Below are 24,991 nucleotides of genomic sequence, written 5' to 3'. Positions count from 1 at the left end.
AGAGAGAGAGTGAGTGAGTACAGGGTTGTATGGTGCAGAGGTTTCTTCAATCAGCTGTCAAATCACAATAACTGTTGTCTGGTGGTGAAAAGGTTTGCACAAAACACTCATTGTACTGTGCCAACATGTTAAAGATATGCTTTATATTTTTACACAAATCTCAAATAGAATTTGTGACGTTTTTTTATATCTCTACATTATACGTATAGGAGTTAGCTCAGGCTGAATCAGAAGCCTGTGTTTTTCTTGTGTAATTTATTTACTTCTTCTTAAGGTTTCATACATCTCAATGTTGTGTTGCAGCAGTGACCTTTGACCCAGGGGCCACACTCTTCTGTAAATACATACAGGTTTGTAATATAAGCATAATGTGCCTTTGCCTGTTTCAAATGAGCTGTAACATTCCTAAATTGCGTGTTTTACTTTGATAATGCATTCATATCCAACTATGTCAAACTAGAGTTACATTATACGTGTACAACAATAAAAACAACTTATACCACTTGGTCTATTTAATTTATTCGCAAACAACACAAGTCAGTCACACTTCTCTGATTTTGTCCAATGAGGCACTGTTGTGGAATTATATAGTTTCTGCAATCAGTAAGAATCAGCATTTATTTGTAAATCACACAAGTGTCATTAATGATGGGTTTGAATTCATAAAAACGTCATTAACCCCAAACACCAGCATTATTCCAATGAAGAGAATCACAGAAAGAGCATCTTGGACAGTGGTATGATAGGTAACTCTTATCCTAGGTAATGGACGCGCACCCAGCATGTGTATGAGAGTGCAGGACTCCAGTGTAATTACGTATTTCACAGGTAACAATTGCAAAAATTTGTCCACAATGACACAAGTTACGTTCACGTGAAATCCAACAGTACTCATTAAGAGCACATTACACTGGCTCGGTTGGATGACATGAGCTGATGTCACTTCATTGCATTTCTGAGGATAGAAGCTCAAACAATGTTCACACAGTTCCCTTGTGCTGCCATTCAGATTTCTTATAGCAGCGTTAAGGTCTACAAATAAATAACAATAAAGGTGAACTAAAGGTACTTTGTCCACAATGAAGTTGAAAACTCATTTCCAAGTCCTGCATCTCTGTCCCAAGTTGGTGAAAAGTCACTCATCTTGCAGACTGTGATGGTAGAGGTTAGGACGCCTCCTGGGGGCCTTCAGCTGGCTTGAACCCTTCTTTCTGCATTTTCTCTTTGTATTTTAAGAAATCTCTCCTCTTGGCGAAATATTTCACCTGTCAGGGAAGATGGAGAAGATCAACAGTAGGTTAAAGGCTACCTTCAGTGAAAACTTTCCACCTTGGTAACATGTCCATATGACATTTTTTATTTGATGCAAGACAAATTATAGGCAAAATAAGTGATCAGCTCCATGGCTTTCACCTGGAAACTCCAGAGTATGTACTAATGAGTGTCAAAAATACAGATTCAGATTTCTGGGGTTTCATACAAAAAAACCTAAGGAACCATTCCTGCCAGCTAGCAGGGTGGGGCTTTCTGCATCATTATTGTTTTTCTGAACTGGTTACCAGTTCATACATGTATGGCTGAATTACTCTATAGTACTACTTGCTATTGTGTAGAGCTGTTATACAATGTTTGCTGACTTGCACATTCTAAAGAAAGCAATGGTGTCAAGTTAAATCTAGGCAATTTATAGGCTTCTGAACATGTAACTTTGATTCGCAGAATCTGACTTCAAAAACTCTGAAATACTGTAAACAGTGTTCACTACTCATTTCTGACCCTACAGCCTGGAGAACTTTTCACTAAATAGAACAATAATTTTAAAAACACAGAAATATTTTACCCATTGTGCAGGACATTTTGCCTCAAATTCGCTCTGGAACTTCTGGCAGGATTCAGCTCTGTCACCATTATCGTCCAAACATTTCCAGAGCAGGTCCCTGGCGTCCCAGCAGGCCTTTCGTTCTGCAGAGTTTGGAGCCGTCATTGCTGCTGGACTCTAGGAGGGAGTTCACAATGGAAAAGGAAAGAATATTGAGAGCAGAACCTGCCATAGCTGGTGCTAAAAGATGGTTAAACTATTGAAAGACACCATTGTAAACAAGAAGCAGGCCCACTGAAATACTAACCTGTTCTACTCAGTATGTCTTTAATTATTTATTTATTACTACTATTACACTAGTCTTTGTATTTTTAGATTGAGTAGAGCCTTTATTCACATCATTTCCATCAGGTTTAAACATAGACTGTAGGTTTACATTACTTTTTTATTTATTTATACAGGAAATGGTCTCTAAAAAACCAATGTCTTGTCTCCTAATAAAAACAAGGTAAGCTGATAGTAGCTGTCAGTTGGAGCATGCTTGTATTAAACTTGGCTGTTACTCACTGTTTGAAGCCTTAAAACCTTCCGGAGCACTTGCTTGTTCCAACCACTGCTTCTGCTTACTGCTGTTACTCCATAAAACCCTCCAAAACACCCCAATGCTTTTACAAATCGACAGCCAGCAGACTTTTATAACGTGTTTGGTTACTGAGCAAAGTGAAGGACGCGAGCAGCAGCAGCAGCACTTCCTTGTCGCACGATGATGACGTCGGGGCGCGCGATTAGCCTAACGGACCAGGTGATGGCGCAGTTGGAAAACGAGAGAGCAGTGAGATATTTCAGGGTTTTACTTGAGAATTAAGAATAACTACATAAGTAAATTAAATCAATATTACTATTTTTGATACGAGCATACGAGCCAAACTATATTTTTTAAATGTCTTATGTCATTTTTGCGACAGGTTTCGCCAGGCTGCAGTGATAAATCTGCTGAGAGGAAGCAACAGGTGAGTGATTTGTTAGCTAATGTAGCATCCTTCTTTAGCTTAGTAGGTTTTATTTTGGAATGAAACGTACACACGAATACACACCAAACCTTTTATCTGTAACACTGTAACATGACAGGTGTGTTTTTTGTTGTTGTTGAATTGGCTTATTTTTCTCTAAAGGTAATAAAACAAACATTTAAATGACAAAGTACTTTTTTAAAAACTCAAACTAAAGAGAATTAATAAAAGAAAAAATGAAATGCTGCTCGTTGCAACTTACAGGGCAGAGTAATATTACTTTATTTTATTTTACTTAAATGTTTTTCCAAATTGAATCACTTCCAATTGTTGCACCATTTCTAAGTTGACAAGTAGAGTATTTCTTCTTATGAACAATCAAAACTAATTCTTTCAAAAGACTACATTAAAATAGGTCTCAAAGTAGAAACTTAATTCTTACTCAAAAGCAGATCGCTGGCAACCCAAGTTAGAAAAACTGTGATCACTGAAAGCAAACAGAGTATTTCCAAATATCCTGACTGTATTAACATGGTTATAAAATGAGCTGTGAACACCAGAGGTTTCTCAGTTTTGGACTTATGGGCTGTGTCTGAAATATGGCTCTGCATGGAAAAGAATTTACTCAGGAACTGAAAAGTCTGATTGTGACACTTGACAAAGGTGGAAAATGATACACAAAGATCAGTGACCAACAAAGAATCAGTGGAAACACAGTTGCAGCAGTAATCAAAGGATATAGAACAAGCTATAGTACCTCTAATCAGATGGTGGCTGTCCTCCTAAAATGACACCACAGACAGTGTGCTGTTTGCTCTTCAGAGCAGATACAAGGGTTATCATTGGAAATCAGAGCTGCTGTTACAGTTTAGACAGTTCAACCTGGACAAACTCCGAGAGAAACACCCTTGTTTGCCGTTCAGTACAGAACTGCAAGATTAAACATATTATTCAGAAATACATTTTTTTTTTTTTTGTATTATAAAAGAGCAAATACCCTACTCTTTATGCAGTGCAATTACTGTAAAGTGATGCAGTTTTGAGCTATTGATATTACACATGCGGTGTACTCACTTCTGTTTTGCACTCCTATCAGGAGGCTGGGCTTTACAATTGCTGTCATTATAGGCAGCATTTGAAAACAAGACAACACTGCCTCACTGACTGAGCGATGGGATATTATGCAGAATAACGCTGACCCTCAGTGACCCATTTGTGCTGGATTAGTGCAATTAAGTAGATGTCCTCTTATCAAAATGAGAGATTCACATATGAAAACACAGCATTACACTGTTGTGGGGAATGAATACGTAGCAGTTAGAGTTTCGTCACCAATATCCGTTTTGTTGTGATTTGAAAATACTTTCCACTTCTTTTCCCACAGATTCTGCAGTAGCATTAACTCGAGGCTAAAAGTTAGATTTATGTTTGTGTCGGCACGCATTAATTTATTCATTCATTCAAATAAACGTGAGAAAACATACTGTTATTTCACTCCTGGATGCCTCATCCACAATACAACATAACATGGTGCTATGTCGTTGCATGATTACGTTGTGTGTGCGTGTGTGTGTGTGTGTGTGTAGCTGGGCAGTGTGTAAAATGAAAATGTGTGTTGTTGATTAACTCTCTCTCGTTTCCCTCAGCCACAGTGACGGAGAATAGCCCCACTGGTTGCCATGGCTCCCAGCAGCAATCCATCTCAGTTCGTGTGCTTCTGCGGGCTGAGGGGAATAAAAAACACAAGCACCCTAATGCAGGGTTGAGGTGCTCGCCCCCTTCTTAGGAAAGTAAGTGTTTGTTGCCCCATGTGTGTGTGACTTGAGAGTGTCTCTCGAGCTACTTCAGAGACGGAACTTCATTCACTATTTATGTCACACACCATTTACCAACCTCACTTCAAGTTTGTTTTCTCCACTGTCAATGAGTGTTTTCATTTTAGGCTGCTCCAGTATGATTTAAGACCAAAGTTTGCAGCGAAAACACAACAGCATTTTGAAGAAAAACTCTGATTTATCAATATTTATTGTAACGGCTCTTAGGGACATGAAAGAACAAAGGAAAAAAAGAAATGTTTGGAGTGTTCAGAAAGTTTTAAAGTTTCTAAAATTGTCAACTGCATTGTGACTGCACTTCACCACCACAGGGTTGGTTAGTCGACTGAGTTAGTCGATTGTATATTTTGTTAATAGGCATAAAAGATGCATTTTGAGCTTCATGGAGCATTTGTTTCATTTTGAAGCTAAAAGAAAACATTAAAACCAAAAAGAGAAGCCCCTTTCTCAGGACAGGAATTATTGTGCATTTGGAATGAGGTAGATTCTACTAGGTGGTTGAAACACCTTATGGTAAACATGCAATATGTGGAGACAAGAAGTGGGTGGTTGTCAGCTTATGAAGCTGCTGTGCAAATGTAGTTCAGCTTAAAAAATGCATTAAGCTCTGAGGCAAGCGATAAAGTTTTGTGGTTGTGTTGTAAATCTCTAAATGATGAAGAATGAATGTCTCCCTCATGTATATGTGACTCACAAACTTCCATCCTCATGTCAGTTCACTGTGCACTTAGAGTGACTTATATTTCAGCAAGACAGACAAAACACATGGCAGGATGATATGCACTGGTACATGAGTATCTGGTATCTGATAGAAGCCCCCCCAAAGCAATGAACAACAAATATGGAGTCTAAACAGAAAAACAGACATTTAGGTTTACTCAGTTGCATTTATGGAAGCTCGATCTGGATGTTTATAAGCAGCATTAATTACAATTAAAGTTTATTTAATATGACTGTGTCTGCGATAGAAACACAGTTTACTGACTGTAGCCAGGAGAGTGCTTATTGCCATTCGATATCACACCTCATCCTGGCCAAACTCTGGTCAATGTCTTAAACCGGCCACATTGGCTTATGCACATGTTCATCACGCCATGCTGATCGTTAAGCCACATTCCCTTGTGAACTTTTGACCCCTGAAATGGCTGTTTTCTGCAAAACCAGGGAATAAAACACTAATGCTTGCCGTCATTTTCGGAGGAATTAGTGGAGGATTAGCATATGTGCTATTCAGAACAACTACCAGGATATTATGAGATGTATAGGATATTCAGAAGGGAAATATATACCTTCAAACAACCAAAAGAAAAGGATAGAGGGAAGCTTTTTCCTTGTCAGTTAATATTCCCTGTGTTCTCTATTTCCAGCATGCATTCTCTGCTTATTCTGTTGAGTGCTTTGGCTTCGCTTGACAGTACTGTCATTTTTATTTACATTTCTATATTCAACGTGCAGTAGGTGTCATCAGTGGGATTTGAAGCTTAATCCTGGCAGTTTTAGTGGATCATCCATCTGGGTAACGCAGGCTCTCACCACTGCATAGCTTTAATACGTTGCTAGTTTCGACGTTGTGTGAGAGAGGCTCTGATAGCTCTCAAAAGTTATTTTCTCATTCTGTTTGAAACTCTTATTTTCAGTTTTTTAAAGCGACGTAGTGAGGTAGCTGATCCACAGTGTCATTGCGAAGCTATTAAAAGCACTAAAGCATTTCCTCTTCCTCCCACTGCAATGTTGTCAGCAGCAGCCATCTAAGCTGGCATCAGATTATTTGTGGAGAGGCCTAGAAACATGAGGAGGGGCAGTTAGTTGCAGCAGTATGATAAATTATCCATTCAGCGTTGTCACGACTAGTGTCACTAATGGAAAAAACAGGTACTTCAGTGAGAGAAATACTTTTTAACTTTGAAATGAGCCTCTTCTTGTATGAGCACCTGTACGGCTGCAGTGGTCATGAGCTCACTGTCACCTGTCAGTCAGTGTCACTGCAGAGGGGATGTCAAGAGAAGGATGGCAGTGTTTGACATACGACAGTTAGGTCTAAAGGGATTGTTTGGCTCCTTTGAAGCAGTGTCGTGTGAAAAACGTTTCAGCAGTCAGTGTATTTCCTGCGATAGATGATGGTTGGTATGCCTTCAGTTTGGAGACGGAGAGGAGGACCAGCACAGGAGCTAACCACTGAAGTGCTGTGGACGAGGTCAGCTGTGAAATGTATTTTAACCGCCTAAAAAAAGTGCCTGCTTAAGAAACGCAGTATCTGTTAAAGTGTGCACTTTATTTAGAATATTTTCACCACTTTACCTTGCTGTCAGTCAGCCCTTTTCAATGAAGAGCTGAAGCAGATGTGTCGCTCTATGCTCGCTCTAGAGCCACTAGACAGAAACAACATTTTTACCTTGCAGAATGCGCATTTTGCTGGCCTACCACTGTGTGACTTTTATGTTTTAGCTATTTACAAAAACACAAACAACGTGGCTGAGGTAGTGGTATACCAATGTGCTGTGAGGTAAAGTTACTGTTTTTGACAGTGGACTTTGATAGACTTCAACTACCTGCTGAAGAGGGCTGATTGACAGCAAAATAAATACAGTTTATATATAGTTCCATTATTTAGAAAATCTGGCCCATGACGGGAGACCTTAGCCAATTGCAGGACTTCTCACACAGAGCATGTGAGATAGTACAAATTCTAATGATGTCCACAGTGACAACAGGATGTGAATTGGACGGAGGACTGTCACGTGGGAGTGTGGGGTTTGAATCCCAGATGAAGCTACTAAAAAAATGCTGAATTTTAGTTTGGCTATCTGTGTCTGAACCACATGTTTGTGTGGCTGGAGTGGTTTGGAATAGAAAGGGGAGAGGAAGAAAAATTGTTGTTTTCCTTTTCAGTCTTCTGCCCACTGCAACTTTAAACTGATATTGATTTATTGAATTTTTTTTTTTATTTAGGTGAGACACTTTTTTAGGTGGCAAAATATTCTTTCCTGTTGACTCCATCCGCATCAGTGTGCTGCTGTGCAGGTACCCCTGTCTGCTTCTCCAAACTGTGGCCGTCATCTACTGTAATGCACTGACTACTGATAAGTACCTCATAGAACCCCACTTCAAAGAAACTGAACGATTAAACAGATAAAGTTGCAAGGGAATTGTTGGGCATAGTACATAATGTAGTTTCAGTAATTTTTCCTAAAATTGCAAACAATATGTGCATGTAACTTCTAAGCCAAACTAGTTTACTTTGACCCATACCAGTCAGTTGGATTATTTGCTCTTTATTGCTTTTGTCAGATTACAAATGAACTACATCTTGCAGTTTCCCTCAGCTACGTTCATCTCACTGTAGCTTCCTTATTTTTGTTGGTTATGCTCGCTAAAAGTCTTTGTTTGCATTTGATACAGCTGCTTTCTGACCAGTTCTCCACTGGTACGTAGTGTGAACTGACAAAGCATAATAAGGTGACGGTGTGCTTTCTCAACACTCAAACAACAACATAACAAAATATGAGGCCATCAGTATAATGCAGTGTCCTTGTTAATCATCTCTTACTGTCATTTTGTCCCCCTATCTTGCCTTTATTCCTGGTGACTCAGAGACACTGTCATGTGAACTCTTTCATCAGATTCATTGGAGAAAGGTTAATGATGTGACAGTATAAACGTCACTTAGTGTGACTGGAAATGATCCACACATCTAGATTTGTGTTCACTCATTCCATTTATCACCGTGTGCTAGACACAGTCATGTCATGCAGTATTTATGCGTTCAAGATGGCTTCTCCTGCCCAGAGAGAAATGCGAAATTAAGAAGTCGATAATATGAGAAAGTGTGCTTCAAGTGTGAATAATGCATTAACAGTTTTGATTCCACGCATGATAAGTAGATTCTCGAGTGTGAGATGAGTCATATGATGTCAAGATCTGTGCTGGAACCTTTAGTATGCCAGGAAGGTAAATGTCACATCACAGTTGGACACCTTTCTATACCCAGACTGTTAAAAGGCCAAATGCACAGCTAAAGGCACACACTCTCGCTCACTTTCAGTTTCACTATCAGATACACCTTTCTACACACAGATACAGGCAGTCACTGTTTTCTGAAACGAGTCGATGCTGCTGATGAATGGCAACCATGACTTTACTGTCCTCTCTACAACATGTCTGAGTTTTGCTCTTTTCACATTTTTTAAAGACAGATGATTTTATTGATTCACTAGACTTAGAAGAGTAGGAGTTCATTGATTACAAAATAGAGCAGAATCTCCCCAAAGGAACTTTCCCCAATACTGACACATTGGTCTACCTGCCTGTTAATTATTGAGAACACATATGCTGATTTCCAACCAAGCACGGCACATGTTTAGCACTAACAACACATGGCGCCACATTTCTCCATAGCAGGTATCGACCACCAATAAGGTCTCTCTCTTTCTCTCTCTCTCTGTCACACATACACACACACACAAGCACACACACACAACACTCACACACAGACATTTGCGCACACATCGACCAGTATTTGTCAACCCAATGGTGTCCAGGATACTGACCTCCAGTTGCCACCCCTGGAAGTCAATATCACTGTCAACTCGGAAACGACATCCACTCCCATGGCAACAGGACACACACACACACACACACACACACACACACACACACATATATATATATATGTACATCCTCAAAATGTAAGTTAGAAACAGTCAATGAGACAGGAATGTTTTAAAGGGCAGGTGCAACAATTGTGCCACTTCTTGAAAAACCTTGGCGTGGATAGCTCTTTGGAATTTTCAGAATTAAATCATTTGTGAGCAAACGCTTGATTGGGGAAAGTTTCCTCTAAATTTCTTGCTCTGTTAGCAATGAAGTCAGAAGATCAAGGCAGTTGGTCCATCGGTCTAATTATCCCTTAAATCCCTTAAATATATTGTCAGTGCTGGTTGCCAGGAAACGTGGTGTTCATGGTCCCTAAAGGAGAAACCTCACATACAAAATAGTGCTATACACTAGCGTTATATAACACTTATTTTTTGAACACATTATGACTTTTTGTCAGACTCGATTTAGGTTATGAACCAATTAACCACAACATTTTAACTTTGTGTCTAATATTGTGCAGCTTACTTCCTGTTGGGTCATGGAAATGGGATTCCAGGGTCTGTCCTGTGGTGTTTGGCACTGCAACATTATCATAAGATCTGATGTGGTTAGGTTGCAAGGTGGGCCCTCCGTGGATCAGAATTGTTCCAGCACATCCTGTAGCTTCTCAATTAGATTTGGATGTGGGCAGTTTGGAGGCCTGGTCAACACGTTGGAGTCTGTTGGGCTCCTTGAGCTGTTCCTGAGCAGTTTTTGTTTCATGACAGGGTGTGTTGTCCTGCTGGGTGAGTCCACTGCTATTGTGGTCTGGTGTTGACAAGGACAAGGACCCAAGGTCTCCGTGCAGGATGTTACTTTGTAATGAGATGATCAGTGTGTTCAGTTCACCGTCAGTGGTTTTAATATTGTGGCTGTCTCTTTGTCCACAGTAACCAGTGTAGCATCAACATTTTTTGACTGAAGCTGGGGGGTACGGCTTTTCTCAAAGCTCCATTAAAATCAAATCTTTGCTTTTTAAGGACCCCTGAGAGCGTGGCCAAATACCTACAGCTAACCTAAATGAACCCCTGTTAAGTTATTGACGTTTTTTTCCAGCTCGCAGTATGAATGCACAGTCTGAGAGAGGAAAGAGAGGGCAAACACGTAATCCATAATCCATAGCTGCCTGTGTGCACTGAAAACGCAACCAGCTTTCAACAGTAACAGGATCTGAAAAAGCTCAGGATATTTTGCAGGAGGCGACTGTGCACTGTGATCGTTCCCTGCACTGCTTGTCAGAGCAGACAGCAACTCTGTGTGTGAACATGTGTCAGGTTGTGATGATTTGTTATAGTTTCCCTGCTGTATACACGCTTCTTGTGTCATTCAGCTTCAGCCCCAAAATGCAGTGTGTGTGGGAAAGTGTGTTTGCGCCTGTCTGTGTGTCTGTTTGTTAATAAGAGAGCATTTTTTTCCCCAGCAGCTCTTATTTTTGTGTCCTCTATTTCCTCTATTTTTGTCTGCAATTACACAGACTGATGCCACAATCAACATGTTATTCCACAAGACACACTCTTTCCCTCTCACAGTCATGCACACACATACAGGCTTATGTCCCGGAAGCACGGAGGCAGAGAGGATATTGTAACAAGCATCCGAAAAAATGTTGGTCCAACAAGTGAGACAAGGCTCCCGCCTGAATTAAACGGGATTATCTCTCTTAATTTATGCTAATTAATGCACACCGCGTAACTAGAGCTGCATGTTATTGTGTGACTGAAGCCTGTCTTACGCACACTCACACTCACAAACATTTACGAGCCCCCACGACTGTGTGTTTTTGCACCATTGAAGCCTGTTGCTTGTGGAACCACGCTCATTCTTTCTCACAAGACACACACATGCACGGGCACACTCAGTCCTGTGTCATTCATGGGAATCCTGCAGCCCCAACCGCTGCCAGATCTCAGCACCATCACAAAAACACACACACTGATTCCGCTGTGGGACAGTCCTGGCTTGGTTGGATCCACATTCCTTTATTTTTTTTGTGTGACGCTGCTGCAGACCGAAGCCCTTTCATCGCTTTTTTGAGATTCCCTCCTGATGCTTTCTTAGTTACTCAAATGAAAGTTTTTGCGAAGGCCCCCCATTAGATTTTAGACGCTTGAAGTGGCCTCATCATACTTTTTGCTTGATGTCTTCCCATCTGTGAACACCATTTATTTGTCATGTTTATTTCCTCGCATGCACTTGTCATAATGATCAGATCAGATCATGTGCAGAGACAACAAAGGTAGCATAAATACTGTACATGACAATGGAGGTCAGTGCTACTCAGACCACTATAAAGCACTGTAACTGAGCATAGCTACACTTTGTCTTCATCATATTTCGTCTATAATTTATTCTTGCAGTGCCAGAAATGACAAGTTCCCATTTATCACAAATAGTGTAAAAATCTAGGGAATATCCTGTGTTTCTGCTGCGGCTGCCCTGCGTGTTAAATCATCTCTACATGCTGCAGACACATCATGTCCCTGTAGTCATGTCAGAAGAATATTGTAGGAGCGCTACAGTGATTTCCATTAAGGGCAGTGGGCGGCGCGCGCGCACACACACATATACACACACACACGCACACACAGCTCCGTCTCTTATAGCGATATACGTGAGTGCGCGTCCACAACCATCCAACCAGCCAGCGGAGCCCGCACTCCTCAAAACCAAACCCAAGCCGTGACGAACCGCACCGGATCCGAGCCCCGCAGCCCTGCCGCTCCACTCAGAGGCAGGAGAGGCGGAATGATGACCTCTTAGCGCATCTTTACGCACCCGACCCGCCGTCCGTCCCCTCTTAAACCCACATTCTGCCTCTTCACGTCTAATTCGCTCGCCGAGACCATGGACACGGCAGTTCTAAGGACCCATATTATCATCTCCCAGCTGCTCCTTTTCGGCCAAATAGGTAAGAAACTGCGGAAGGAAGGGAAAGGGAAAAAAAAAAAAATCAAATCAGGATTTAATTGAGTGTGGTGGCTGACATGTGATGCTGTGGACGTTCTGGTAAAGATTGAGCGGCGCGTCCGTTTCATCCCCTCGGATATTCAGCACACTTTCAGCCTGTGTTTGAAAATCTGCAATCGGCGGCAAAGAGAGATGAATTTTAGATGTGTTATAACGTGCATTCGCGATGGGGGAATTTTGCCCCAACAGTAGGAGCTACCAGAGAGTGTTTCTGTCCACTCAAATTTAGTTTGAAGGGTCTGCAGTCCACGCAGGGATCATCATGCGTCGAACATGTTGAGCCGTTTTTTTTTTTTTTTTTTTTTTATTACAAACACATGTTGAGTGAAATGTGCAGGGTGACCGTGTGTTGTGTGTTTGCTGTGTTAATTGGTGAATGCAGGGTTTGGTGTTCAAACTGCTGCCGTAGAGTCTGCTCAACTTATTTGATAAAGACTCAATGTTGTTTTCATTGACGCGCTGTGCGTCTCAACAGAAAACGTGCTTGGCTTCCTTGTGTGCTAAAAATATACATGCGTTTATTGTATATTCTCAGGAAGACACTGAAAAGTGATTGGAGATGTGCTATTGTTAATTAGGAATGAATTGCATGACATCATTGTGCTTAAATATTTGCTCTATAAGATGAAGTTTGTGTTTTTCTAGTTTAACTAATGACTGTATCCATGTCAGATTTGTCACCTTGTACTCACAGGACTGAAAAATCTCAGGAAACCCCTTAAATGTTTATCTGACAGACCTTGTTGTCTGCTTTTTATCCACCTCAGTATTATGTTTTTCCATTAATTTGTAATAGCTGGATAAAAACACAGCCACTTGAGATAAGTGTCAGTAGAGCAGATGTCAAATCACAGATCCCCCTCGGTCAAGACATCTGAGATTAGGACTGGGTGCAGATTTGAGTAACAGGTGGGGAAGTAAAACTGAAGAAACTGAATCTATACATCAAGTGAGAATGAAAAAATAGGATTGGACACAAATAAACATGTTGTCCTTCAGACAGGATCAAGATGAATCACCACCTCAGGCTTCATCAAAACCAGGCTCGTAGCAGAGCTGTTATTTACAGTTACTGAGCTGTCAGGATTTCCAATAGAAGTCACAACACTCTAATCAGGTCCGTCAGTGTCATGTTTAGACATAATATAGTGCAGACCTACAGCACTGCTTCAAATTTATTTAATAAAACAGATCAATGGAGCTTGAGACATTAAGTTTCTTTTAGTTCTGGTATCAATTTCTGGCTTATTAACCCTTTATGGATCAGAATTGCAAAGTCAATCTTAATCAGACTTAATGCTCTTCAAATTAAAGATGCAAACAGATTCCATAATTTAATCAATGTGGCATATTCAATTGCTATCCTGAAACATGAAGCGTATATCAGGATTATGTTGGCTAATAAGTACGAAGAAACCACAGTGCAGATGTACCAAAGATATGTTTGACTGAGTTTGAAACATTTACACGATTACATATGTGTGCGTTTATGTTAAAAATGTTCCCTGACACACTGTTATTAAATTGAAGTTACATTACTTTAAAGTATGTGTCATCAACTTTGCAGATAATTTTTGTGCAGACTTAAGAAAAAGGCTTTTTTAGTAATGTTGAGAAATGATTAATATAATGAGAAGCATGCTAAGGACCTTCTCAAGCCCTCTAAAGGATTCTTGGCAATCAGGATCCACCCATCTTCACTAGGGCTTTGTGTGACATTTTGATTTGACCTTTGAGAAATCACAGAGCATGCTAAAATGTTTAACATCGATTCATAACGAGGTTATCCGGCTGTTTTTGTTTCATCATTTGTTCAAAAGTGCAGGAGATGAATCTCATGACATTCCATTTAGGAAGCCGAGATCAGAGGTTTCCGAATGTTTTCATGTCCTGACTGCAAACCTGTGTGCTCCCATTTGATGAGATTTTGTGTGATCAGATTAGCTCAGATGAGCCCATGAGACTTCTTTCTTTTTTTAAATTCAATAACTAACTTGGTACAGAAATAGACTAATGGTGATGGACGATGTAGTGAGTGAGTGCTGTCATCCCTTGAACTCCCTTCACTTTTGATTGGTTGTTTCTAATCACAGCAGTGTGATTGCTGCTGCTTGTCTTTCAGGAAACTAAGCTCACATTTCCCATAAATTCCACTGGCCTTTAACTCCTTCCTCCACCTGCTGTCACCAGAAGGGAAAAGGCCGCTCCTTAATTAACTGGAGATCCTTGGAATTAAGTGATCTCCGGATCCGAGACTGCGTGTGACAGGCTGAGATCATTTTCTGTTGGAGTTTTAAAGGTCTCAGCTCTCACTGCTCTCCCATTCATCTTGATGCTCATTTTTTGAAAATGCCTTTGCACAGTCAAAGCTTGGCTGTGATCTGAAGACATTGCAGTCCAGCAGATGCTTGATGATTCACTTTGCAATAATCTCCTACAAATTAGTTAATTTTCTGTCAAACGTTTATGTTCAAGCTTATGTTTTTAGATACATAGTGAAAGATATATCATTCCCTTTAGGGAAAGGAAGCACAGTGTTCCTCAGCCATCTGTCTCACAATATGCCTGGACACCACTCAAAATCACACACATTTTCTTGTCCAGCCTTTCTCTCACACTCTTGCATCCAAACACACACATACAAATGCTGTGATGTTGTGGGTGCTCTCATTCTGGTCCAGTCGGTTCTGCCAGTGAACATGGCCTTCATCGCTGTGCCATATGCTTTTCAGCAGCATGGTTCCCTCTATACGCCATACATCTGACTTCTCAGTGGTGCTCACACCTGCTCCCTGTCATTCTATATGTGCAGTTCAAGCAGGGAGGAGAGAATATGAGCTTCTGTTGTGACACAATATTTTGGCTTTGAATATATGTGGATACAAGTGTTGGAAAGCCCTGTAATTTGGAGTTGTAGTATCCTGTGATCCTGCTGGTTAGAGATTTGAAACTAATCTGATTGGGCTCAGCATGGTGGTTAAGTCTGGGCTCCTCTCCTCTGGTGTTCATACAACTTCACAGCAGTCGCCCAGTCTTCACCTTATTCCACTCAGCTTTCAAAACACGCCAAACTGCATCTGTTACTTTCTTCCTGTAATTGCTTGGGCTATTCTGGCGTTAGTGATGGTGCATTTACACCCCTAACAGACTGCACAGCTTTTTCTCTTATGAGATGACTCACTGTTATATCTTCAGGATGTTCAGGTTTTGTTGCAGTAGCGTGATACCACCAGAGTCGACACGCCATGCCTCTCAGACACACAGAATGAATTTTACATTGTCCAGCTGCAGACAGTGCTCCTATTTATACATATTTTAATGAATGTAACTGAACTTAAAGTGGTTTGGTGTATTGTGGGGTAAATACATTTGGCAGTTGGCTAGAATTGGTTAGACACAGCCATCGTCTACCTGCCACTGATTGGCGTCTACATGAGCCGTTCATACTGATTAAATTAAAATACTCTATCACACAATAAATAGCAGGAGTCCCCTTAACATTTCCCATCGAAAAATCTGGGCAACGTACCAACATACACTATGTCATATTTAATGTATTACGGTTAGTGTGACTTCTGTGATCATATGTTCTGCTTGTGAGATACCATCTGTCCGCTCCAGTGCACTCTGAGCATTTGAACCAGAGGGGTTGCATCCGGTGGCATAATAGGAAGCCTGATGCTGTGACAGTAATTGCCTACAAAATACTGGCACATACATTCTGGCACACATATCATACTGAATGTGTAAATCCAGGAATAATATGAAGAGAGCAGTTACGAGATGCAGTCAGATGCGTAGGAGATCACAGTTGGCATGTCAATACAGCTACGGTTAACCAACGCTTACCTTTAAAGATATCAAGAAACTTACTACTTCATTTACCATTGCCTTAAAACGACTAGACCAGTATTTTGTTGACTTGTGTACTTACATGATCCCAAATGTGTCCAACTATGTTCAGACCCAGAGAACTATCTCATTTTATTTGAGAGGTGGTGCAACATTTACAGGAATAGTCCCTTTCATTGCTACTTTTAGTATGTCTGTTTCTATTGCAGTGTAGGATCCAACATCTTTGACTGGGACATCAACACTTAGTGGGCCAAAAAATGGACAAACTGTAGTTACTGGATGTATCTCCAGTTTTCTAGGCATGTTGGAAGTCTCACAATGGAGAGTTTGTTATGTTAGCCAAAATGGAGAATTTTACGTTTAAGATGGAGTTAGACAGTAGATTGCTACTTGATAAGGACATGGAGAGGGCATCAGCGTTAAGACCTGCACAACAGTTTTTCAGGGCAGGTGACATGTATCTACCCCAGAGCAGGTGCTTTTTTCTTCCCTGAAGATAGAAGAGGTTCTATAGGGGCTGTTCATGCGTTCAGAACTTGCACAAAGCTTTGAGCTAGCCTAATATGGCCAAATGGCATCATATCCTCTTTACCTCTTGTAGCTGGGGATACGTCAAATACTTGGGAAGAAAGAAGATGAAGCAGGGGAACTAGCTGGCTAGCTACTCTGTTGTTTTTTATTCTGTTGTTTGTGTTACTCATGATGGATCATGCATGCATGCTGATTACTTTTACCACAAATACCAACGCTGGGCTACCACACTTTTGAATTCGCGACATAAGGTTAGCAGCCGTAGCTGCATGAATAGGTGAATCATATAATTGTAAGGCAGCAGCTAGAGCTACATTAACTAACATTACTTGCAGCTATTACATTAGAATTAAATTACACATCGTGAATACGTGACTCACAGGAGTAAAACTTTAGTACTTTACCTCATCTATGAACAGAAGTTCTGCTTGAGTTATGTCAGGTAAATTTTCATCGGCAATCGAACAACGGTAATGCTACCACGCTACTTTACAACGTCATCAAAGGGGTCTGACTGAGAAACCCCAAGTGGTAGAAAGGCCTTACTATGTGTTTAAAACTGCATTAAGGAGAGATTTTGGCAGAACTGACAGATTATGAACCCTTCAACCTCCTGAAGCCCTCTGATATTACTCTTAACAGACTGCTCCGTTAACCGAAACAGGGATATTGGCATCAACATCATACAGTATATCAGTGCTGCTTCATGCTGACCCTCAAGCACAGACTGAACACTGTTGGTGCCAAAGTGTTGACTCATATTAAATGAACCACTGTTTATTAAATTATTTCTATTCTCATCTCTTCTGTTTTGTGACTGTATATAGTGTGTGAGATATAACTGTGTCTCCCTCCATCTAGCTTTAACTCCATGCTTAAGATGAGATTATGCGTGCACTAATTTACACACATACACATACACACACACACACACACACACACACACACACACACACACACACACACACACACACACACACACAAATTCCCGCAGCCTGATGGAGTTGAGCTCTGTAAACCAACCAAATAAAAATCTTTACTGAGGGAAATAAATCTTGTTAGAAAGATTTCCCAAAGCCTTCTTAACTGTCTGGTTTTAAGCTGAAAAAAATATAATCTGATTTTACTGCTTTTGGCAACAAATTTAGGAGATGATGATATTGTAGTAAAAAGTTTTGTTTTGTAATGCAGTCAAATCCTCTTGAATGAGGGAAAATGTTCAGCATTTTTGTGTGATGCAAACTTGGTCTCTCAAATCTCTCAAAACTAAACTTGAATGTTGAGTATACTGATGCACTGTTAAAGTCACCACAGTGACGGCATTGCTAAAGAGCACAGATGTTGTATTGAATAATTGATTGCTTGCTTTCTACTGTGATAATTTGTCTTCCTTCCCTCTGTGTCTCCCCCTCTAACTACGAGTTTTTGTCTGGCATCTCCATCTAAAGCATTATGTTCATAAGGGCTCCTTTTCTTTAATCCACTTAGCTGCAGTCTGCTCTTAGTGTGGCAGCGTACGGTCACGGATATTTTTGAGCCGGTCTGGGCCATGGATCTCTTTGATGCTGAGCAGCCTGGACAGGAAATTCAGCTCAGTGAAACACTTATGTCAGTCAAAAGTTTTTTCACTAGTTACTGTGGTTGTTCTTGTCAGCAGTGATTGGAGGAATACAAAGTCTCAGAGGTGAAAGTGAAATAAAATGTAATACATGAGCCAAACCGAACAGAGCAGAACAGCTAAAAGAGATCAGAACCCTCTCTGTAGGTTTAGGCTCTCATACAGCATGTCAATGATGCACTATTAGTTGCTCGCGCACAAAAATTGTGTCTGAACATTCTTGGCTTTAATGGGACATTGACAGACACCCTCCTCTCTCTTCGTCACTCCTCCCAATTTGTACTTTATTTGAGGAATACATCACCGAAATCTAGCTTGAGTCTATAACACTGGTGTCTGCATGTACGTATTGGTACGTGTGTGTATGTCTGGCTTTGTGTTTGACCAAGTTGAGTTTTAGACCTTCAGTGCGTGGACATGTGTTTGCTGAGAACACCAACTTACGGGACCCAGTAATTGCAAAATCGAAGCATAGCAACTTCAGAAAACAGCTCCTGCAGCATCATCTGCTTCTCCATCCTTGATCTATGTACTGAATTTGTTTCTTTCATGTATTGCGTCACTGGTGACTTGCCTATTACACTGATTCTTGAAAGCTTTCAGAGCTGTAAGCTGTATTTGATGATGATGCCAGTTATGCTGGGTGTACACTGGAGGACTTTCAGACTGGTTTACCTGTTTCACCCCTCCTGACAGTTGGAGGAAAAACCTGGGATCTTGGTCTGAACTGATGTGTGGCCCAGATTTTTCTGTGAGAGTTTTACAGATCCGGTCTGAAACATCCAGAACTATTTGCAGACTTACTGGGAACATCAGGATGGTAACGAAGTAATGGTAAGCATGCCAGCCCTTGAAGCTAGTGTTAACCCAACCCAGCCATTTCCTCATACAAACTTGTTTAGCCTTCTGTTTTTGTTTTTCTCACTGCAAAGTATTCCTTGTCTGACAGGAATTTGCTGCATCGCACATATAAGATGGTGCTCTGCTCCCTGATTATTCCCTCCGGCATGACGATCTTAATAATATCCTGTAGTGTATGATGCACCATTATTTTCAAATCTTGTGGTGTGTGTATGCCTGAGATTAGCAAGAAGAATATCTCGGAAGTTTCGACTTATGCGCGTGACACACATTTCAAAATCTGTTAGGATTGTAAAATTCCTGCAGCACGAACCTGACTTTGCTTGAAGCTTGATTTTTTCAGTCTTTCTGAGATCAAAATCTGAGTTACAAGACAGACCTAAAAACTAATTATTTACACACATTCACAACAGTGAAAATGTTCCATGCTCATATTGAAAGTCAATCACTCCAAACAAACATCACACATGCACGACCACATTAGTTTTGCAAACATTATTCTAAATGTGAGCTAGTAAAACTTGAAGTCTTGCAGAGGAATGAGTATCTCCAGTTTCAAGCTGTGCTACAACTCATTTCAGCAGGAATGTGCCCACAACTGGAAACCAGTCTCCTCCAGTTCAGAGTTTGTATGAGGAACTTTCAAAGCTAGTCTCTCCTGTGATCTAGTGTCATGGTTATAACTTTGAACTCAGCTAACGATGTTAAATGTCTTGGCAGCTGAGGTAGGAGGGCTTATAAATGAAGGCGCAGATGATATGGGGAATCTCAGAGTGTTTGAAACACACTGATCATGAGGATCAACAATGGAGATGGGGATTATGTTTCAGGAGTGGTTTGAGAGGTTTCTATGAATTTGGGCTTCCACTGCAATCATGCGTGGCACACATTGCTGGGAAACCAAGCTCTGTCCTTTACAATGGAGCAAAGTAGAACATTTTCAGGGCCACCTATGTGGGTTTCACAGGAAGCTATTATTTGATACTAAATAGATTTTGCAGTGAGGTATTACTTTAATACCTCTAGTAGAAGGCTCAGGCTGTATTATCGGCAAATGTGGTTAAATATGTTCGTGTGAAATAGGATAACTGGTCAAAAGTCAGCTCAGCTTTTCTAAGGCACGGTATAGTTTAGTTTTAATCAGGTATGAGGATGGTTGAAGGTGCACTGCTATGCATATTCAAATGAACCCATTCGTTTGTAAGATGCGTCACCTGACGGATATGGCTTGACACGTTTGCTGTTGTAGAGAGATGGGCGATAAGATGTATAATGTGGGGATAACTGCACATCTTTCCAGACAGTCTTCCCACAGTGCCACAAACAGTTGTGTTAGAAATGAAAGAAGAGACCTGGAGAGAGAAGTTCAAGTCCAGCTGGACTTTGCCACCTGCCAGCACCTGACCAGTCACAGCTAGAGTGGATGTGAAGGTTGAGTTGTCGCTTTTGGAAACTTACTGGAAGGTTCAGATGCAGCCCCTGATTCTGGCGTCAGAGGAGGAGGAGGATGTTTCAGATGCTGTTCGACCACCCACCACACATCCACACACCGACGCCTATAGCAATAATGACAATGAGAATTCATCTTGATCATTCATCTTGTGCTATATATTAATAGTATAAAATAACGATTAGTGTTTCACATCTTTCCCTGTGATTACAGAGGTAAGGGGAAGGTGACGGATGACAAGAGAAAATAATTATATTCAACATTTGAATAGAGAGATAATGAGCAGAGGAGTTTGCAGCAGAGAACGGAGGATGGCAGGATGACAGAGAACAAAAGGTGAAAAGGAGAGGAAGAATGAAGCTAAGTCACTGAAACCAACGCTCAAATGTTCAATCCACAAATGCCAGTGCTCTCTCTGTGGTCTCTCCAGTTCAGAAAGTCTGTCTGAAGTTACAGCAGCTGACAATGGCCGTCTGTCTCTGTCTGTGCCCACATACAAAAGCTACTGTTGTTTTTTTAAGAGGCTGGCACCAAGGACTGAGGCTACCGGAGAGGGAGAGAACCTTGCTAGTGCACTTCTGGCCAGCTGATGGGCACACAAGACTTTACAAAAATGAGAACACACACACACAGTCACACAGACACAGACACACTTTGAGGCCAGTTCCTCAAAAGACAGTTACATAAACTTTGAGGAGTGCGAAGAGAATAATCAGACTATTGACTATCCTCCAAATATAAACTGGATACCGCTGCTCGTAGAGCATTCATTTATTCATAATCCTGCTTCAACTCTATAATGCAGAGCTTGGTTAATGGCCAGAGACACCACAGTGCATCATAACCATAGAATTTCTCTTTTGTATAGCTTTGTTCTTCCTGTCACGGTGTTGCTGTGGTTTAGGGCGTAACAATTGTTGTGCAAATTTTTCAGACACTTGTTGTTAAAGCCTTTGTTTGACGTCTGTAGACCTACACCAGAGGTCAGCCACATCTTGAGGCTGACCTCCTACGCTCTCTGCGCCTGTGTATTGGACTTGTGCTGTTGCATGACATAGCCGGTGGTCTGAACAGATCTTACCAAGAATCACCAAAAGCTTCTTTTACCAAACCTGGTTGTCATGTTGAATTGCAGTGAAGTTATCAGAGCAGAAGCAGAAGGCAGAGAATGTGAAGCAGTGATCTGATTAGTACATGTCTGGAATATCAACAGCAGAGCAATACAACAAATGTATTGTGACTTTTGTTGTCCTTACTTCAGAAAGCGTCTCATCCAAGTGACACTAAAATGTGACATGATTCTTACTCTGGTGTTTTACTAGAGATTTGAGCTGCATTGATCAGTCGATTATTGAATTAACTGATTAGCTGATCAACAGAAAATGGCAAACTTTTTGTCATCTTAAATATCAAGACTTAATGGTTTTCTTTTTCCTTTATGTTCTGAAGATGACCATTTTGTGGACGCTAATCAGACAAACCAAGATGTTTGAACGCACCACCTTGGATCTCAGAAATTATAATAGCATTTCTGACGTTTAATAATTTATTATCTGTATTCTCTGACATTATACGGATAAAATACTAAGCAACGCATTAAAGATTAATTGATAGTTATTCTGGCCCACTGGGTGTAGACTGTGGGGATAAGCCTGACCTCCCCTTTTCAAAATCCTCCTCGCTACAGGAAACAACATTCCCCAAGCAGCAACCTACATGCTGAAAATAATAATGGCTTATCTGTGCCATGAGTCTGATTTTACTACAATTGCAGAACCAAGACACCTTGTGAACGCACCTCAGACAAGCTCAGACTCAGTCTCACAGGACCGAGATGCCCGATCCGTTTTCTGACACGGTCATGACACATCTTTTTACTCTGGCAGTGACATGTGCCAGTGACATTGGCTTGACCAATGTACTGATCTGTTCCACATCACGCAATCTTCTGTCATATCAGTTTAATTCATTTCTGCCAGAGCTACATGCAGCTCGGTAATTGTCAGCAGATTTAATGAGTCCAGTGAGCTAATCCAGAGCTAAAGTGTGAACTTCACCGTAGAACATTGATTATCACACAGTCTTTTCTATCAGTGAATGCTGTACAGCTGACATACGTCTTTTACTGTTTTCTAAAAACAGTGCTCAAATCCTCACATGCAAGTGTTTCACCAAAATAATTCCCTCATGATGCTGTTTTGCAGGAGTACTGTTTCTGCACCCTGGGCTTAGTGCCACTCAGGACAGTTGTATTTAGTTTAAGGAAATACAAACAAGCCAGACGTGTTTCCCCTCTATAGCAGAATGATAATGAGTGCAGCCACACCATTCTCCAACACTGACACAGCACTGTGGACATATGTCTGGCTGTGAAAGAACAAAATCGATGGTGACTCATTAGCTGCAGCCCTGATGGTGCTTCTGTTTAAACACCATTCAGGGGCTTATTTTCAGCCATACTGACTGTACCACATCATTAATAGAAAATTGTTGCAGTGACTATGTGCCATGTATTTCACATAACTAGCCTGGTAAATGTTCGAGCTAATGCTGACAATGTTATTCTGTTGTGCAACACTAATAACAGACAGTACTGTAAATGCAAATTATGACCATCTGAGCGAGGTGTCACACTGTAAAACTGCAAACAGGTGTTGATAAGATGAGAAACAATACTTAAGAAAAGTAAAGAGTTCAGTGGATATTACGTCTTTAATCACAGAAGTAATTAGCAGTTATAAAGAATCTTTATCTTACGAGCTGCACAGAACAATTTTTACTTTGCTGCAATAATGTGTCGTAGAGTTAATTCAAAAAGATCTGTTTAGGTTTGAAGCACTCCTTAAGTCATCATCATATACAGTATTCCATTGGTATCGTTGTTTTTTTGTGGTTGTAACAGAAGTTTCTGGCTTTGAATCTGAAATAACAAGGTTTCATTAACTCAAGTGTGCCGCCTGGACAAAGGCAACTGTGTTGGATTTCACAGAGCTTCCTAAATTAAAGAATTGAGATTTTTTTTCTTTGCATATTTTATAGTATGTGAGAATCTTCAGAGAAAACAGTGTGAGCAAAAGCAAGAGAGGGAGATACAGAGTGAAAACTAGCAGCTGCTTTTTGAGGTGCTGACAAATATCTCTTTTATGCTTCAGGGTTCAAAGAGAGAAAAAAGACGTAAACCACAACAGAAACTGTTTCTTGAATCCATTTTTTTCAAAATTCCTTGAGAAAAAGTGAAAATCTTGTCACAGGGCTCTCATCTTATAAACTACAGATAGGCTTGTTATTCTAGGCAGCGTTGAGGTTTAGTGGCAACCGGAGCCAATTGGTTTGATGGAAGCTAATGGAGGCTTGTCTATTGCTTTTGTCAAGCGTGCAATTCAGAGACGAGCAGAGCAAAAGTTAACTGGATCTCAGCACAGCATAAACTTTCTTTTCCCGGTGAGAAAGTTCATTAAGGGGCTGCGGCTGTGACCAATCAGTGGTTTGAAAGTTGATTAACCCCTACCCCCACCAGTCAGCCCCCCTCTTTAGTCACACACATACGTTTCAATAGAAGTATGTGGGTGGGCGTTTGGTGCAGACTCCCCTCCAAGAAGTACATATATTTATATATATGCACCCACACACTTTAAAATAGCACTCTGATGCTTGTGTGTAAGTGTGTAAAAATACATGCACATATATTTATTTGCGTAAGGGTTAAGTTTGTAAGCCTGTGTGTATGTCTGCTGTCTGCCAGACAAGTGAGGAATTGGGGGGCGTGACCCTGCACTGAAAAATAGAGAGAGAGGGGATGGTTTTGTATCCATGGCGATAAAGAGAGTTGGAGCAGGAAGCCAACAGGAAGTCAGGGTGTTCCACACGCCATGAGGGGCTCTTCCGTTGTCATGACGCTGTGAGGTGTTGTCATAGAAACTCCACTGATTCAGACTGAATGCTGATGGAAAGCATGTTGAATAGATTCTTCAATGAAACTATGTCATCCACAGTCTCCATACTTGTTGATGAGCAGTGATGCTTAAGGATATACGTTTTCAAATTTCTGCAGATAAACTAGAATATATGATCTGCAATATACTCAGCTGTTCTGTTCTTGGTCATTTAATGTAATTTTTATCAATTACACTCGGCTGGAATATGGAAATGCATGTTTTCAGTCCTTTGGGAAGCCAGATATTTCATCCTTCTTTGCTTCCATTTTTTCTTCTACTATTTAAAACAGCAGCAGACTTTAAGCTCTTCCAGTTAAAGAGAGATCAATGCTTTCAGATCACAAGAAAGTCTGAAAAAAAGAATCTTCTTTTTTTTTTCCCCCACACCAAAACCTTACGTATTAGTTTGCAACCCCGCTCCACTGAACTGCTACTGGATTACTAATCACATACATGCACACACACTCACACATAG

At 40.8% G+C, this 24,991-nt stretch overlaps 1 protein-coding gene across 3 annotated transcripts in view; it reads right to left on the bottom strand.

Annotated features, from left to right (window-relative positions):
* Nucleotides 1-499: 499 nt before the first annotated feature.
* The window catches only part of coa6 (cytochrome c oxidase assembly factor 6), a 28,131-nt gene continuing 3,639 nt past the window's right edge, over nucleotides 500-24,991 (bottom strand). Inside the window, exons 1-3 of one of the 3 annotated variants that reach the window (XM_008297666.1) lie at nucleotides 2,387-2,580; nucleotides 1,841-1,996; nucleotides 500-1,265 (exon numbers count right to left, since the gene is read on the bottom strand). In XM_008297666.1, coding sequence (XP_008295888.1) covers nucleotides 1,167-1,265; nucleotides 1,841-1,984 — 243 coding nt within the window. In that variant the 5' untranslated portion in view covers nucleotides 1,985-1,996; nucleotides 2,387-2,580 and the 3' untranslated portion in view covers nucleotides 500-1,166. Of the gene's footprint in view, nucleotides 1,266-1,840; nucleotides 1,997-2,386; nucleotides 2,581-24,991 lie in introns of those variants that run through there. The other 2 variants (XM_008297668.1, XM_008297669.1) reach the window with 2 other exon arrangements.

This window comes from Stegastes partitus, unplaced genomic scaffold, assembly GCF_000690725.1.
Source record: "Stegastes partitus isolate 25-593 unplaced genomic scaffold, Stegastes_partitus-1.0.2 Scaffold1234, whole genome shotgun sequence".
Classification (NCBI taxonomy): Eukaryota; Metazoa; Chordata; class Actinopteri; family Pomacentridae; genus Stegastes; species Stegastes partitus.
Note: the sequence above shows the minus strand (reverse complement) of the source record. Positions and strands in the feature narration are given on the sequence as shown.